An 18,645-nucleotide genomic window follows, 5' to 3' on the forward strand; every position below is an offset into this window, starting at 1 on the left:
TTTTAGAAAGGAGTCGTTTGGTGGAGGAGGTTATGCAAGATGGAGCAATTTGCCAAGCCACAGCCGAACCGCACTGACTTGGCAATAACACGCTCCACCACATGCCAGTGTACAGTATTGCTGTCAGTGAATCAGAGAGCAGACAGTGAGGCCTGTTTCAGTGAATACTGCAGTGGTAACTGTACTGCAAAACGTTTTAGCAAAGCGTTTTAGCTGCACTTCAAATGCCGCTGACATGATCAAAGCCTTATTGTTTTGTTATATTCACACTCAAAGTGCAGCTGGTTGCTCAGGAAACTGATCTCTGCCAATCGAAACACGTGTTTTGTGTAAGAAAACCTCTTTGTCTATTTCTTTAACTGTCTCTTTAACAAACATAGACAGCTAAATGAGACATTCAACGCATCACAGTGTGCCATCTATGCTTTCCAACTGACCAACATACCAAACATGACTCACATCTACTAACTGAATTTGAACATCCAAGCCCGACACGCTGGACTAAAGCACTGTTCGCTTCTTTCTCAGGGATTCAACTCTTCTGTACCAGTACTTCGTATTAAGCTGAAGGAATCATGGCACGATGTTAGCAGAGTAAAAGCCAGGCTGTCAGTGAATCAAAACTGATCTGGGTAACTTGGCAGTGCTTCTGTGGACACAAATCCAGACAGTGTATAAAAAAAAAAAAAAAACGAATGTTGGACAGGGATGAATATGATGAAGCGTGTTTATGTGAGCATCTTCTTACCGAGCAGGTGATGACACACACATTCTTGGGATTCTGTTTGAGCCAGTTGTGCATGTTCTTACACACAGCAAACAGGTTGTGAAGGCTGGGGGCCTGGCGAGAAGGCCAATTACACTCTGACACCTGCAAAGAAGTTGGCAGAAGAAAGCAGAAGAGAGGACAGAAGAATAAGGGGAGCAGCAAGAGACACAGGACCAGAAACAGAAAAAAAAGGCAGATTGCAAATGAAAAAAGAGCAAAGATGAGCAGAGAGACAAGGGAGGGAAGAAGAAAGGTCCAGAAAATAGAGGAAGAAAAAAAAAGAAAATCAGGAGGGGAGGAGAAAGGAGAGGTGGAGGTTAGCAACAGCACTGCAGCAGCAGAGCAACACAACACACCAGTTACCACGATGAGTCATCTGCTGGAGATACAGCGACTTCCACAGGCAGACAGGGGGCCATCTTGGCTAAGTTAACTCCACAGCTTGACTCCTCTGCTTTTATTGGGTGTAGACGATACCCTGCACGTTGATTCACTGCTCTGTTACATCTTAAAAATAGCAGCAATACTTATTATGTCTGCATAGATATAAACCCTGATTGTCACTCAAGGGCATCCTTAAACTACAAGATCTCATTTGAGCTCACAGTTCATCCACAAGGAACTGGAAGAAGATTTTATTCACTGGGGATGTCACGGGGCACTCTAACAAAAAGTGTATACACATGAAAAGGCTGTATGGGATTATTTGACCCTACATTAGGTAGCAGAAGCGGTAATGAGTTGTAAGTTGCAGTAACAAGTAAATACAACATGACAGTTGTAACATGACAGCTGTAAATACAACATGGCAGTTCATATTAACATTATTATCAATTTGGAGCTGTAAACAAAACACTGACACAATTTTATATCTTTATTAATTTAAATGTTTTGATGTTATACTGGAGGCTAACGTTGCTAAATATCGTTTATATCAATTTTTAAAGGCCCTAAACCTGGAAAATATGCAAAAGTGAGGAGTTTTGTCATTTTTGCTCTTAGTTATTAGTGTAAATTAGTGTAAATAAGGAAATAAAGCACTATCATGAATTTTAAGGTCATAAAATATCGTTATTTTGCCAGGTGCCTGGATATTTTCTCAGAAAAACACAGGTCAAGTGTTCATTTTCAGTGATATTGTTATCCAATTATAACTTGGACCATGTAAGACTATATGATGTGGACCTTTCCAGCTAAAAGTGGCAGTTGCAGGTCATCTGCAGGCTTATTTTTGCATTAAAAAATGCATGCAAGAAAAATGAAGAAATAATTCACTCCTGTTCAAACTAAGAAGCACTTACCGAGCTCATTCAAAAGAGCCCAAAGCCATGCCTGTACTGCAAATGGTTCACCAGCCGCTTTTAATTTACCCTGGGCTACACTGGTAATGACCTTTTAGGATCATTTTACATATATTTCCAGGAATAGGAACTGATTAGCTGCTAAATGGTGCACTGCCTTCACCAGCTAGTTGTCAAAATTGTCTATCTGCTGTCTGGTGCACGACGATAGCTTTCAGCAGGTTTACCAGAGCAGCTGAAAATACTGGAAATAGGTGCTGCTTCAGGTGTGAAGGAACCAAAACTTAGCTTCAGCCCTTAAAACTAAAACAGAGGGAAGGATGCTAAAATATTCTGTAGCACTAGAGTCAGATGATCATTCTCTGTGGATTTGTATGCTTGCTCCCCAGTTGACAAAATGTACTCACCGTAGCTTTAATGACAGTGGAGAGGCGAACAATGATACGCCCAATCGTGGGAAATCTAATTAGAGGCTTCACTCTGGGTGCTGCCATAATTTATGAGCACATGTGGCAAAAGTCTCTACTTAAAACATTGTGAAGTCTAAGTAAATCCTCCGGTCTCACTCTGATCTTGGGAGTGAAGATGGTGCATCAAGTGCAAACAGCCATGTACAAACTAATAATTCTGCCTCACCTGAGGCGGTATCACACTCACCCTGTTGGAGAATTTGGCGCCGCGGTAGTTGCGCTGTGATAGGTTGAAGACAGTGTAATGGTCGGCATGGCGACTGTCGAGGAAGGAGCGGATGTCCTCTACGTGGTTCTGGTAGCCAATCTGCACTGACTCCGCCGGGTAGGTCATCACTGGAAAAATAATTCGATATTTAGCTGCAGGATGAGATGCTCTGAAGTCAAGTTGGAAGATTTTTGAGAACGTCCTTCAACTTTCACCCTGTTCGAGTATTCCTCTGCAATATGCGAATTGAAATTTGAAATATGGAGAGTAGAGTAGGCTCTCATCCAAGCATGACTATCAGCAGTTTCACACAAAGCATTATGGGATTGAAAGCCCTCAGGTGACAGATGTCCAGCTGACGGTGTTCCCTAAAGGGCAAACTGCTGCTTCTCGCTCGTGTGAGGCTTCAAGCGATTTGAGAATGAGAGGCGAGGACAGAGGGAAAGCTGAGGGTGCAGGTGTCTGTTAATACAGTCTTCAGCTTCATTCGCTTACATTGTGAGGATATTACACACATTAAACGTCATATTTATTTTGTTTTCTACATTGTACGTAGTGCTGCACTACTGATTTTTTTTTTTGCCATGTTGTGCAGTTCACATTTTAAGTCCCTGAAAGCTATTTTCCTAATCAGATTCTTACTCTGAGAATAAGGATCCTATATGAACACATTAATGTCAGTTTTGCCACGCAAAATCAGAATTCAGATACATTTTCATTTTAATATTACAATAGTTGGATTGTTTGACACTTTGGTGACAAATTGAGTCAAACTAAAACCACACAATCCAAAAAAGCTGAGTCTTTAACAGATTCTTTTAAACTTCCCTTACTTTTCTACTTCTTGTTTATTTAGTCATTAATGTGTTTCAGGGCTGCAATTGATAATTATTTTCATTGACGATAAATCTTCTGTTTATTGTCATGATTAACAGATTTTAAAAATGTTTCAGTTTATTTTTGTCCAACTATGAGTTCAAAACCCAAAGACTCTTCATTAAAAGTCATAAATGGCAAATAAAAGCAGCAGGTTCTTACATTTAAGAAGCTGGAACCAGCAAATATTTGATATTTTTGCTTTAACAATGACCGAAACATTACGCAAACTGAAAAAATACTTGGCGATGCGTTTACTCTCTATCTAATTGACTAAGTGAGTAACTGACTAATCATTGCAGCAACACACTTTTCAGTAGTTTCACGTCTTATTCAATGGCTTCTAGGCCATTTGACCCATTGACTCAAAATCAGTGCCACAATGTCTTTGGTTACTAGCTGAATGAGACACACCTGTTTTCACTGGACTTTGGTGGAATTTCTATTTATCATGAATATCTTAGGCCAAAGGTCAGAAAACTGTAAATAGAGTTTATTCATTTGATTTGATTTTGAGGTGAGATTTCTCCACACTGCTGCAGTGAAATGTAACCAGACCTCTACCTGTGATAGAGTACGATGAAAAGACAATGACGAGCTAACCTATGAGGGGACTGATTTGACATAAAGTCAAAGGTCAGAATAATATACATAGAGCTTGACAAATATTTCCCATGTTTATCATGTTTTGGTGACTATGTCAGCATACACACAGCTCACACAGGATGCACACAAGGTCCATTAGCTACAACAAAATGTGTTTACCTATGATCCGTGTCGTGATGTAGGCGATGTCCAGCTCCCCTTTAGTGTACCTGTAAAGAAAGAAGAAGGTGATTCGAAGATGGTTTCAAATACTTCTTCCATCAAATCCTCATGACACTGACAAAAGAAAGAGCAATACAAAGAAGTGTTTCAGCCACCTGACCAAAAAGTCTAGTATTTCTGGAATGTGTGGAAGCACGGGCATGCAGCAGGCACGTGTTGTTTTCTGATAGACATTCAGTCAGGACGGTGAAACGATTCCCCTTTCCTTGAAAAATATCAGCTCATTAAAAAGAGATCAATACATGACTGTCTAGCATCCAAAAGGTTGATGCGCCTCTCGCTGCACCAGGCTGCACGTCATGCATATCCGAGTAATCAGACTCAACAGGCGCTACAGCAGCAGCTTCCACGTGTCTGGCTGTGTGGGGAACTTTTTCAGGCTCACCACATTAGGGGCTGAACTGCTCCAGATCAAAGGAACACCATATGTGAATTCTTCATTTCAGCACCATTGCCTTTCATTGCCAAAGTTAGCTATTCCATATGGAGATTTTTTTTTTTTTTTACTAAAACTCAGAGAGCAGCTGCAGTGCACACACACATACAAGCAATCCACTGCTGCTGCACCATGGAAGTGATGGAAAACATGACAGAGTAGGAAGCAGGTGCAGGGTGAGGTTTAGGGTTGGAGGAGGGTTTATTGTAATGGACTACAAACTCATTTATTTCCTCTAGAAATAAACATTCAATCTGGTTTTCTCTTGATAGACATCCAAGGTACGAGTGTAACTAGTATGCAACCTAGGCTTTCAACTTCTCTCTTGTCAGTTGTCCAGTAGCTGAAGAAAAGATTCAATATCTTTACAACTTTGAGTAAAAATCGGAAGCAGTTACCTTGAAACGTATTTAGTGAGAAATTCAACCTGAATCAAAGTTATTCAAAAATTGTTTCCAACAGAGAAAGTCAGAGAACATTTTGGTGCATGAGTTGACATCATGTGACGATAGTGGATGAAAGTAAACACTGAGTTGATGGTGTGAAACTTTTACTAAAGTCGTGTACTGTATGGCCACTGTATCGTTCCCTTTGCTCTTCCTCGTCCTTCAATTACAGAAAATAGCTGTCAATATGTTGTTTCATCCATGCTGCCCCTGCGTTTTGAGGTGACAGACATGAACAAAGAGAAGTCGGAAGAATGAATTCCCAATTCGGGAAAATGGGACCATCCACGGAGCATGTGACTACAGCGTCTCTATTAAAACAGATGATGTTTGTGGAGTCTTGTGTGGGAAGGAGGAGCCAGAAATTCTGGAGGAATAAATACTTGCACTAGAGTCACTTTGGATTCTGCTATGATCTGGAGCCAATTACCAACAAGAGGAGAGCTCAGAGATTATTTCATAACTTTTAGGGTTAAAAGTGGATTAATCTTCTTCCTTTTTATCAAACTGACTGCAGCAGCGATCTATGAAGTTGACCATCATTCTTGGGTGTTTATCTTCTGTAATGTTGACTCCTGGCAGGACCAGGAGGGAAAATGTGCTTTATTTCATGAACATAACATTAAGAAAAAGAGAGAGAGACCCAGAGTCTCTCACCTGAATGTGCCACACACACCTCGGTCTGCTAGCTAAAGGCCAATGTGCTTAAGACAACAAAATGAAACACACCTTGGCCAAACTTGTGCATTTGTCTGAGTTTTAACTGGTGGAGACATTTTGAATAATGTAAAAATATGTCTCAAAGTTCTAATTGTTTTCAGAGCTTTTAATGCAGATACACATTATATCTTCCCAAAGTTACTCATTATTATAAAGATTTCACCCAGCAGCAAGCAGCAGGCGGCCCTGCTACCCACTGCAACACAATTATCATGTAAAACACATTAGCAGGCTAATGTGTATCAGATTGAGTTGAGTTGCTGCCTACTGTGAAAATCCCTCAAGCAGAGCTGATCTGGGGCAGTCAAGTCTGTGTGGTCATGGAGGAGTGCCATATGGCCCTGATGCAATCCTGGACCTGGTTATGTAATGCAGCGCCACTCAACTAGTCTGCTTTGGTGAGAGTGAGAGGAGGCTGAAGTGTGTCTTGAGATAGTCTGGGCCATGTATTCTGGGATATCAGCATCAAACATAGGAAATTCCCCCCAAATACCTAATTGTTGAGAAAGCAGTCAAGAGCTAATATGACACACACACACACACACACACACACACACACACACACACATCTTGAGTTAAATCCAGCAGAGAGAAAAGAGGGAGGAGGCTGCTGCTGCGTCTCTAAGCCCTGGATAATGAGGTAATTGGACCACAGTTTGTGTTTCTATTTTCATCCAATTCTGTGTGTTTAACCCAGAGTCTAAATGCAGACGGCAGGTTTCACAGTGACACTAAAGCTAATTGCGTGCCTCTCCTGAAGCCAGTGTACAGATTTCTTCATGTTATTGTGAGGTTGCCAGGGCACAAATTGTTTTTTTTACCTTGAAAAGAAAAAACAGGGGTGTTTCCAATATTCTGAAGGAACTGAACAATAACGCATTTACTTCAACAATTTCAGCCATGAGATTTGTACAGGGGATTTTAATTGGTTTTACCTGCTTCTTTCCCAATATAGCTGGGTGGCTTTTAGAGGGGAGAAGCAGGTCAGGTGTCGGGTTTAAATGGCCACGGCCAACAGCCACAGAGTATGCAAATGAGCAGTCTCCCCGACCTGTTGAGGTTTGAGCTGCAGCCAATTAAAAAGTAAAAAATGAACTGAGGGGAAGGACACGACTGGAAAAGAGGAGCACAGCCGACACTTGGGAGTTTTCTTCCTTTTTAAATGGAAATTGTTCAGTAGATGGTGTCCTCCTTCAAAATGATGTACATGATGAAGTATCATAACTAAGATTTACTACTAGAGTGGCTTTCTTGTGTGTTTGTATAGTTGTCTGACAATTATGACAAGAGCATCTTGTTGCTTACACCTTATAAATAAAGTTGAATTGAGTTGCTATAGCAACCTCCACTGGCACAGTTCAAGAGAACAGAAGTGTTTGTTTACATTGACTGCTGGTTAGAAACCCCCTGCACCATGCTCGAACTTGAAAGCGTGAATGTTAATTTCAAAGTGTATACATCTTATTCATCTAAAATGAATGCTGCTTCCTGCTGTCATACCTTATAATATAATAGCAAAACTTTCATTAATGTTGGTTTGTTGACATAATGTACCTGTTGGGCCACAGGCTAAAGAAAATGGCAGCTCGAGTTTGCTCTGCACGAGCAGTTAGTCTGAGATGTCGCTGATGCTAAAGATGCTAAACAAAACAATACTGCGAGCTGAAGTGATGCGCCTTCTGGTGGGCCTCATGGGAAATAAAGTAAAATAACATCTAGTTCAGTGTAAAACCGCTCAGTGAAATGCATCATCTTGCTCAACAAATATCACCAACAACAACATGGCGGCACAGAAAAAGTCACAATAAATCAGGTCATATTGACAACTGTGAACTGCTCATACACAGAACCAGCTCTATGAGGTGTAAGTTATGGGTTTCGGTGACCATTCAACCAAACGTCGTCACTAACGCCACAGTTGGGTGTGTAGCCTTTATAATTACGTATTTCAAAGTCTTGTATATCATTAGTTTTATGACAACTTGTGGCTTTATTAAGCTGAAAATGATCTTATATAGGGGGCGGCTGTAGCTCAGCGGGTCGAAAGGTCGCTAGTTCAAATCCCGGCACCGGGCAAGGCTGAGCTGCATGTTGAAGTGTCCTTGAGCAAGATACTGAACCCCACATTGCTCATCAGTGACGGCCCTGGGATGAGCTGGCGACTTGTCCAGGGAGTACCCTGCCCTCGCCCTGAGACAAGGCTGGGATTGGCTCCAGCAGCAACACCCCGTGACCCCATGGAAAGGGATAAGCGGTTACGGATAATGACATGACATGATCTTATATATTGATACACATCATATTGTGCGATTTGTGGCACAATTCAAGCAGGATCAAAGAAATAACTTGTCTCCATCCACTACCACACAAGTTTTTTCTGAAATAAGGTCCCATGGTGGTGCACTGGAATAAGCGTGACTTTGGCTCTGTATAGTACATAAAATAATCAGAGCAGAAACACCAGAGAGGTCTTGTTCACGACATCCCTTTGATTCAGTCTATTCTGACAACAGCAGTTGGTTTCAGTAGCTATAGTAACCCCGACTACCTCTGTTTAACTTAGGTCGAAATGTCCTTGGTCCAACACATTCTGGAGATGCTCTTTCTATCACAGCACTTTTTTCTTTTTGTGTGGTCCGTTTACTGCCTGCTAAACTAGCTCCTCTATACTAGCTGTCTGAGGCCAATGTGTCACACCATTGCACAAAGACTGCATATGTTGGTGAGCCACACTGTTTGCCAAATATTTTTTGCAAAACAACTTAATTTTGTGCTCAAAGTCACTCATTTTGAGCTGTTGCTATTACAGAGTGATGATGTATGTCTTCAGTAGTATCCGGGAGTGTGAAGTCATCCTCCGGGAGCAGAGGGGAAAAGTTTAGCAGAGAAGCTGTCTTGTGGCAGTAAATGTGCAGTAAAGGTTACAGACTGACCGTGAATAAACTCTGCTGCTCCTCAGTACAAAAGAAGAACTTCTGCTAGCACTATCCCTGCTAATACTCATGCTGCTTGTCCATGCTGCGATCGCTCATCCACGCTAGTGTTGTTGATCTTGCCAGAACGGGAGTCTGGCTGCGATGGTAATAACTATGTATGACTATTCACCATGCACCCATTCTCTGTTTGAGAAAGAACACTGGCCGTCAGTCAGGGAGAAACACTGCCTGGACGGGGGCTTTTAGACTTGGTTGATGTTGGGCCAGCTGTTATATATTGAACTCTCGACTCCATGGGGACTTTCACTGACGATACCTTGTCCGACTGTCGTCAACCCTCACTGGAAGTGCATTCAGCTTGCTGTTAGATGTATGCTGCTCACACACATCTACCTAGCGAGGCCGGAGGAATGACAACAAACACATGCACACATGCAGATGCCCACCAGCACCACAGGCACTTTGGCATCTGCATGTGTGCATGTTGTGTTTATGTTTCCTACTGGAAAGCAAACATCTGGAACACAAAAGCCATTTTAGGCCAGATTGTATCAGTGGTGGGTTCTCTGAGAGAGTCTCCGGTGACTATAAACACACACACACACTCACACACACACACACACACACACACACACACACACACACACACACACACACACACACACACACACTCACACACACTCACACTCAAATAAACACAGTGTAAGTGGGTTAGATCCCGATGGATGGAAGATTTGGCTTTTTCTGCATTCCCTCCATGCTCAAAAATTTTTTGTCTTTTTGGGGGCCATTGTTATGGCACATCTGCTTTATAATGGATAAATTAACATTGAGAAGGATGGCCAATATACTTGACAACAGAATGTCACTGGTCGCCATATAAAGTCTTCACTGCAATCTACTAACATCTGTCACTCATAACAAAGAAATGTTGCCAAAACTTGAACCAGATTTATTTTTCTTTTTTTGCTAGTTAACGCCGATTTACTTCATGTCGGTTCTCTAATGTAAGAGAAGCCCAGAGAGGAATGCAGTTATAGAGACAATAAGAGTGGTGTCTGTCTGCCGGGTTCAGTGTTAATGGAATGGGGACAAATGAGAAACAAAAATGAAAATAAATGAGAAAGGGTGGATGGAAACCAGTCAAAGTGAGACAGACTGAGCAGAAAGTAGAGAGAGATGAATGTGTGTCTGGCGGGGAGGGTGGTGGGAGGTTGGTGATGGTGGTGGAGGGGGTGGGGGTGGAGGGGGGGTGGTCTGGGTGCAGACCAAGGACACTGTGCCTTTCACAAACCCAGATCAGCCACCCAGACTCCATGGCCGTTGTGTTTTCTCTCAGACGGAGCAGCACACAGTTGAGCGTCGTTGCCAGATTGGTTTCCCCGCAAAATTTCTCACCAGCCAGGTAAACAAACGAGCAGGCTGTTTCAAATAATTCAGCAACTGCCTTTTGCCTTGAATATAGATTAGACAGAGGCAGAGAGGAAACCCACTGAGGGTGTTAAAAGAGGGCCTGGTTAACAACTGTACCCGCAAGGGTTTAGCCTTAAATCAAGCATGTTCAGAGAGTCAGGGGAATTTCTACTGAAGGGTTCCAGCAGTCAATAAACTGGAATGAAGAAGTCACGCATACTCAACCTCTGGCAGAATTTATGCTTCTTCCTCTCCTAGAAAACCTTCAAGCTGCAAAAAAAAAAATCCCCTTATATATATAAAGACATTTCTGCCAAAGGGGTAAACAAAAAACAGAAGGTTTTAATGACACTAGAATAAAAATTGAGCCACTACAAAGCAAAGCCTGATCTTAAAGAAGTAAAATGTCATCAGTACACTGATAAATATTATTATACGTTTGTCCTGTAAAGTTAGCACTTCAGTACACTTAATTTCAGCATTCATTTCACACATGGCAACATTAGAATTTATCTTGAATCTTTTCCACAAACGAAAGTCAGTCCAAAAGGCCTCCACCGACTCCTGAGGATAACATCGGGCTTTTTAGCTGTTCGACGTCCTGCCATGTTCACCAGCTAGTTGCTAATTTTGCTGCTTGGTGCTGGGCAGATGAGTGTCTGCTGCAGCCGGAAACGTGGGTGAGGAGAGCAGTGCGAGTCAGTCAGAAGAGTAAAGTTTCAGACTGTGGAATCAGAACAATGAGGTGAAAGAGAATGAATGCTCCATGGTGCTGAGGGGAATGACAGATTATAATTCTCTGTGAGTTCATCACGACGGGCATGCCCCTTCCTTACTAGACAAAGTAATTTTATTCATTATAAATTAATATATGTCCACAGTTTTAAGCAATTCACACAAAAAAATACTGTAATCTAGTGTTCTCTTAATAGACAGTTATGGAGTCCACACACCACACAGTCAACTTTCTTGTCAGCTCTGGCTGAAAAAAGAAGAATAAGTATCTGATGAAAAAAAAATGGAGTGCAGTTGCCTTTGAGAGGTTTAACGACGGGTTAACTCAGAGGTGATAAACATTTTCCCTTCAAGGGACAAAACTGAAACTTAGTGGAAGACTGCAGGTTATGAATGCAAAACAACAGCACAGAATCAGCATTGTTAGAAGCAGGAAGCTCTTTTAACTGCAGCCCATTAGAGACTCCTTCCATATTTACCTTTCACAATAAGAGTCCCTACACACTGCATAAACGCTGATCAGGGAAAACTTGCATTCACTAAAATTCGAGACCACTTTACTAACAGGCCACTGAATACATTTTAACGACACATTAAATAAGGTGGGATATACTTCAATTAATTTTAAATTGGATGTTATTGTTCTCAAGTAAAAGAGCCTTTCACTTAGAGAGTTGTTGCAAGTAATGGAATGCAAGCTTAATTCAATAAAGCTGAAAAGCATCATCTAATAAATCCAAAATCCAGAATCAAAAAAGAGGCAACAACACAAGGCAGGCAGAAGGCAGAAAACATGGGGAGATGGGACACGGAGTCACAGGAACAGACAACTGATGGAGAGCACTGGGAGCACACAGCCTATATACACAAGGGAGGGAGAGACAATGGACACAGGTGAAACACACCAGTTAGGTGCAGACAATCCCAGAGGCGGGAAAACAGACAAAGGGAGGAAATGTGACATGACACAGGAGGACATAACTCAATACTCAAACTATGACAGGCCCTGTAATTTAGGGCAGCTGTGTAGTTTAATGGTCTGTATTTAAACGTGCTAATGTTGGTGTATGCTGTCAGTTATTTTTTTTGAAAGAGAATCTGAATCAACATCTCAGACCTTTAAAAAAAACTGGAATCAGCCAAGAAAATTGCAATTAGCGAATGTCTTCGGCGAGCCCGAGTTTGGGCAGCCCTGGTCTACAGCAAAAGCAATAAGCCATGAGAAGATAATCTATTTCAGATAATAAAAATCATTTCATCATTCTAAAATAAGATTTTATAACTTCCTTGAGAGTAGCAGACCTCTCGGGAGCACATACTGCAGCTCTTTATTACATCTCTCTAATTAGCTGCTGACTTGGTCTCCAAGTTACTCCCTCATGGGGAAAAACAGGGAAACCACCAATGAAGGTCAACGAGCAACACCCAGAAAAACATCCTATACAATCCTATCATCGTGCTTCGAATGGCTCTATAGATCCAGCATGATAGATGGTCAGGCGTTTAGCTCAGTACGCAAGATGTTTATTTATTTATGAGAGCAATAAACCGTAGTACAGAGTACACACTCAACCTTGGGAAATCATTTGTGTTGTCATCGTTTCTGTCCTTCCCTTTCTGAAATTAATCTATTAAATGTTACACAGCAAATGTTCCAGCACTCAGCAGGATGGCTAATGTTGTCGCAGAATCATCACAGACACCTTCCTGAGCAGTTTCACAGCGAACCGAACTGCGGCCCATTATTTCACCTCTGCCCATCCACCTTTCCTTTCTGAAGCTTTCAGCCGGTTGCCACGGCAGCCTGCCTCCCGCCGCCCCATTATCCCAACCACCCACTCACACATTCACATACAGTCCACACAAACACACGCCAACCGACACACACGCGGCCCTAATGAAATGAATCCTTCTGTATCAGCAGCGCACTGGCCATTTGGCACAATGAACTGCTATGAATAATTCAGCCAGGAGAGGAGACGGCAAAGACAGGAGAGGGAAGGTGGAGATGGGGGGGGTGGGTCGACCCAGAAACGCGAGGGAACCACAGGATGGGAGAGGTGGGAGCTTGCCAAGATGTGAGCTGCAGAGGAGGGGAGACACAAGAGATGAACAATCACGATCGAACTTGCTGAGTCAATAGCGAGAGAGGAGCTAGCGAGTGCTTCTGACAATACAGAGGCCCCTTTGTGCTGCCCTGTGCAGATGCCTGTGAACAAACACACTGGGACGACCGAGCCGTGCCAGACTCGGCTACCTCCCCCTTTGCTCCCTCCCTGTGCTCCACACTGCTCTGTTTCACTTGTAATCATCAGCTGAAATAACATTCAAGTAATCACTACACGACAGTAATCAGGTGAAAAAAATCCACCTATTTCAACACGTGAGCCAAGCGTTGATTTCTCATCATTATCATAATTATCAACTATGTTTATCTCTTGTTTGGGATCTTCAAAAAAAAGAAGACACAGGTGATAAAATATAGTGCAGAAATTCCCTCATGGTGTTCCTCAGATATTCAAAGGAGTGGGAGGTTTCTCAGCAGTAGCATTACACCAGCTCACCAGTGTATTCTGGTCATTTCGTGTCTCACTCTGATTGTTTGGCTTGTAGATGTGGGATTGTCTTTTGTCACTGAAGCTCCAAACTAGAAGTCTGCGTACACTACGATCTAAGACCATCCTTTCCTATTAAAACACTGAAGGTTTTTATAACATTTCTCGCACTACTCTCAATAAAAACCACCCATAATCACAAAGCTTAAAGAGGCCTTAAAACTCTCACCGACACACAGCATCTTTGATATCAAGAAACCTAAAATATCTTCCAGCGGCACAGCTGTTTCACTTGCACTATTAGATCCAAACATCTGGACCAGTATGTACTCTCTGACCTGAGCTACACAGGCAAGCAGACAGCAGGTGATGGTAACAGGAACAGTTCGAGTTGCAAATGTAGTATTTGTGCCACCAGCAGGCAACGAGTGTCAACCTGTGTCCTTTGTCCTCTCACACTGCCTTGATGAGGAGAGGAGAGAGACAAAGGACAGAGCTCGTGAGCAGATTTTATTAACTTGAGTAAAAAAAAAAAGAAAAAAAAAGGGACAGATGTGCAGGAACTGAAAGAAACGTAAAAACAGACGAGGATGCACTGTAGGAGAATCATGTCAGAAACTTGAACACACTTCAGCTTCTGCCTTTGCAATGTCTAGTTAGCCGATTGTTCTGACCTCGCAGATCTCACACACACACACACAACCCCCCGGAAGAAAAAAAGCAGACTAGGTTTGCAAAGGCCTTAGGTTTGCTGCACAAGAGCAGCACACTGTGTACAATTTATACTGTTCAATGAAGAGGAGAGCTATGGAAACACCTGGAACCGAACAAATATTGGATTTAATGCAGGAACCCACTCAGACAAATAGGGCTTAATCATCTCATATCATGCCAAACATCACCAAACCTCTTCCGGTCAAGCCAGAAGCAAATCTATGTGCCAGGTATACGCAAAACAGGATCCAAATGTAGACACAGGAGCAGGTAGACTGACAAAAAGAAAAAAGCGAGCTTTAATAAGAGCTGAAAACCAGTCCGAAGACACCAAAACACAGAATGAGATGAAACAAAAAGGTAGGTAACAAAAAGCCAGCACCAGAGAGAATCCAGTTAACTTAACCATGAAACAAATATAGAACAAACGATGAATCCAACGGGAACAAATCCAGAACGCAAGATGACAACAGGAGTGATGTGAGGATGAGAACTGAATTGGGCGAACCAACAAAGAGTCAGGGAACAACACAGGCTTGAAGATAAACTAAACTAACAAGGGAATGAGGTGCAGGTGGAGAGACACTGGCAACGGGGCGGTGCTAACGAGACAGATGTGAGACAGGTGTGGGGGATCAGTGAGTGTGGGGAAAGAAACACAGGAGGAGACGGAACAGTGGGAACACAGCCGAGAAGGAAGCAGTGTCAGCAACTACAGGACGCGAGGATACGACTATGAAATAAAACAGGAAATCAACAATGGTCACCATTGTGCGACGGAATATCATTTTTGTTGGTGACTTACGTGGAAACCTGGTGCATGACCTTGGTGGACGTGTCTTTCAGCGTGTCCTTCAGGTTGTCCTTGAAGTTGCTGAAGAACTTCCCGGCCCCTCCCTTCACCATATCCAACAGCCCTCCGCCGTAATTGGCATCCATATCTGTGGACAGAGGACCGACTGCCAATCAGAGTCCAGAGGGAAACAAACGCAGCACACACACACTGAGGATGGCAGCAGAGATACACAGCTCGAAGAAACTTCCACTCTGACTTTTTGTCAACAGAAGACACATTTCTGTTTTCCATGAAGATGATTTTTTCATTTATATGATACCTGCTGAATAATTGTGATGCTTCAGTTCCAGACTGGAGATTTCATTTGACTTCAGTGATCAACATACAGTATGAGTCACTGCACGACACGCCAAGTACACACGTGTGTAGGTGTAAAGGAATGATTGACAGGGACACAAGAGACGCAAAATAAAATGAATACCATCTGGACCAGTGTGTGTGTGTGCGTGCGTGCATGCGTGCGTGTGTGCGTGCGTGCATGTGTGCGTGCGTGTGTGTGCGTGTGTTAACTGTAAAGAAAAGGGAAATGCTGGAATAGACTCAAGTGTCATATCTTAGTCAGCAGCCCTCTGGTGATTTTCTCTCCCTCTCCTTCTCTTCCCTTCATACATCCACAGGGGCATCACATGAGATGCACTGTGGCAGTGCTGACAGTTTCAAAGACAAAAGGGATTTTCAGCATTTCCAGCTCGAGTCTCCTCTGAGCACCTTGGTACATAAAAAAACTTCTTGTACTCTTGTCCACAGGAGAAACCACCCCCGGACAAAAACTCACAATCCATCATTTCGTGTTCCTGTTTATCACCCGACAGGAACACGTGGCTCTGTGAAGCTGTGGTTCTCGTAGCGAATGAGTCCTGCCTGACGACAGCTGATGCCTCAGAGGTATCAGGTTTTATTTCAGGCATGGACTGTTTAGTTTTCAAGAGCCTTTTCATTATTTTCAAATAGGATACATGCAATACTTGTGTTTCCTCACCTCCCTTGCCTATTTTGTCTGCGTGCTCCTGGTCTGCCCTGTCCATTCCTCTTCGCCCTGTGCTGCAAGCGTTCCAGTATTTTCCTAGTCATTTTGGACCTGACTTTTGCCTCTGTCGGACTCCTTTTTGTGTGATCTCTTGTGTACTGGATGACTTCAGTAAAGAGGGCCTTTTTTTTGGAGGTGGGGGGGGCCTGAATTGTCTTGTGTTGTGCTTTTGGGTCTATGTGGTATCTTTAATCATCTTGTATTTTTAAAATCTATTCTTTTTTTTGCTTTTTCTATTTCTTAGTTTAGTTTTTTTTATGTTTTGCATCCTAATGTCTTTTAGACACATTTTGTTCTGTATTTTAAAGCTGTAAGGCACTTTTAATATTGTCTTGTGTCTGATTTGTGCTATACCGATAAACCTGCCTCACTTTGCCTTATGTCTGATGCCCTTTTTACGTGTATGCAAGCAGGCATATGCCACTGTGCCTAAATCTATGGGGACCTATTATATATCATATCTCCACTTCCAGAGTTTTTGCAGAATTTAAAAAGAGGTGCTGGGTCAAGCTGAGGTCTGACAGATGTGGGTGCACGCTGGCTTCAAGCTCATACCACACTGAGTATCTCCTCAAATGCAGTGCTAATGTTATCAGATTGATAACTAGCGCTAGATACAATTTGTGGTGTAATGAAGTGATGGATATTAACAGCAGACTTTCACACTTACACACAAAGACATTACATGTCTCAGAGGAAATCTATCCAGATCCTGGCTGCTGCTGCTGCTGCTGCTGAGACAAACTTTCCCCATTAATCATAAACAATAACTGCTTCGTATTCGTTCGCTGTGTTTTCCCTCTCCACTCACTCCTTCACAGACTTCACTCATCTACTTCTGAACCCTCCATTCCTCTCTTTCCCCATCTGCTTCACTCCATCCTGTCGTTGTCGTCCTCCTCCTCCTCCCTGATGGTTGTTCACTAAATTCCAAATTTAGACTTTTCATCTCCGACTGCACAGGCCTGAAATGTGTGACAGGGATTTATTTTTCTGAGGAGTAAAGCTCCTGCTTGTAGAGCTCATATGATCCCCCCCAAAATTCCCAAAACTCAAATAGAACTGTGCCTGCGGCAGTCAAAACAGATGCTGGTGTCTGTTTAAACAACTGAATCACACAAAATGTTCTCAGCTGATTGTTCACTCATACAGTGACCAGAGTGTAGTAATGCTATAAAAAAATAAAAACACACCATCTCAAAATAAATGTGACCACGGTTATCTCCGACTGGGCCTACGACTTAGACATTTGAAAAGACCACCTGTGTTATGAACCTGGGATGTGGCGTTAAGTCATTCACTCACACATGCCAGCTGCAAATATCACACTTAATATTCATGAGCACGACTTATCTGAACACGTGCTTTATGTTTTTATCTGCCAATCTCCTTCAGTACCAACTGACCCAGACTAGAATACAGATGGTGCAACTTGATCTCATCAATCACTACAACATTGCTGCACCTGATATGAATGGCTGAAAACTAATCCTGTTGACATTTCGGGGTTTTAAATGAAGGCACGAGCATGAAAACACAATATAAAAGGAACAAATCCAGATAGTGCACCACAGACATTATCACATCTCTGGCCTTAAACCTTATGACCTGACAGCTGGCCTTGTTTTCTACATCCTCATGTCCTGTCCTCAGCTATTTGAGGTGAAATTTTGGGAGCGTGCTCAGGTTATTTCATCTCTGTTTATCTCTACAGCAGAGAGTGTCGACACTTGGTAAGAGAAAAAGGGAGGACAACGCAGAGCAGATGCCTGATATACAGAGAGTAACCCAGTTAACTCTGCTGCTGACTGAATTAACTTCTGAATCATTTAATTTTGTGGCTGTTTCCTGGCCTAATGCCAAACAATCACCATTTAACCTTCATCTGATGGAATAGTTCTACACATGAGGAGATGTGCTTTGACCTTCCTCTGGAGGGTTACCTTAGAGGAGTGCTCGTCAAAGCGAACTTGCCATTGTGATCTTTGTGACCTGTACAGAATTCTGTATAAACATCAACTCAAAAGACAGAACCAGGCTAGCTCTTTCCGCCTGTTTCTCAGCAAACAAGAAAGTATTTCTTAAAACGCTGAACAACAAGCCATACATGTTAAAGTCAGACATATTAAACATGTCTATACTGACGACACAGTCTGAAATGCTCCTCTTGCATCACTCAAGAAACTCTGTAAGTTCTGGTATATTTTCAACCTCGTTGCGATGCAAATTTCCCAGCCGGTGAGCATGACAGGACGTATTAAGAAAACCTGAATCATGTCCTGGCTTGAAATCAGGAGTTATGTGAGACCTGCCAGGCATGTTCAGATGCCTGCACAGGTAAAGAGGCATCTGTGA

General features: G+C 42.5%; 1 protein-coding gene across 3 annotated transcripts in view; it reads right to left on the reverse strand.

The window, feature by feature from the left end:
* The window catches only part of dnajc6 (DnaJ (Hsp40) homolog, subfamily C, member 6), a 48,584-nt gene that overhangs the window by 17,232 nt on the left and 12,707 nt on the right, over nucleotides 1-18,645 (reverse strand). For all 3 annotated transcript variants that reach the window (XM_037115718.1, XM_037115721.1, XM_037115719.1), the window contains 4 exons: nucleotides 15,213-15,348; nucleotides 4,390-4,439; nucleotides 2,728-2,876; nucleotides 749-871 (listed from right to left, as the gene is read on the reverse strand). In XM_037115718.1, the coding sequence (XP_036971613.1) occupies nucleotides 749-871; nucleotides 2,728-2,876; nucleotides 4,390-4,439; nucleotides 15,213-15,348 (458 nt within the window). The remainder of the gene's footprint in view (nucleotides 1-748; nucleotides 872-2,727; nucleotides 2,877-4,389; nucleotides 4,440-15,212; nucleotides 15,349-18,645) is intronic.

Source organism: Acanthopagrus latus, chromosome 11 (assembly GCF_904848185.1).
Source record: "Acanthopagrus latus isolate v.2019 chromosome 11, fAcaLat1.1, whole genome shotgun sequence".
Taxonomy (NCBI): domain Eukaryota; kingdom Metazoa; phylum Chordata; class Actinopteri; order Spariformes; family Sparidae; genus Acanthopagrus; species Acanthopagrus latus.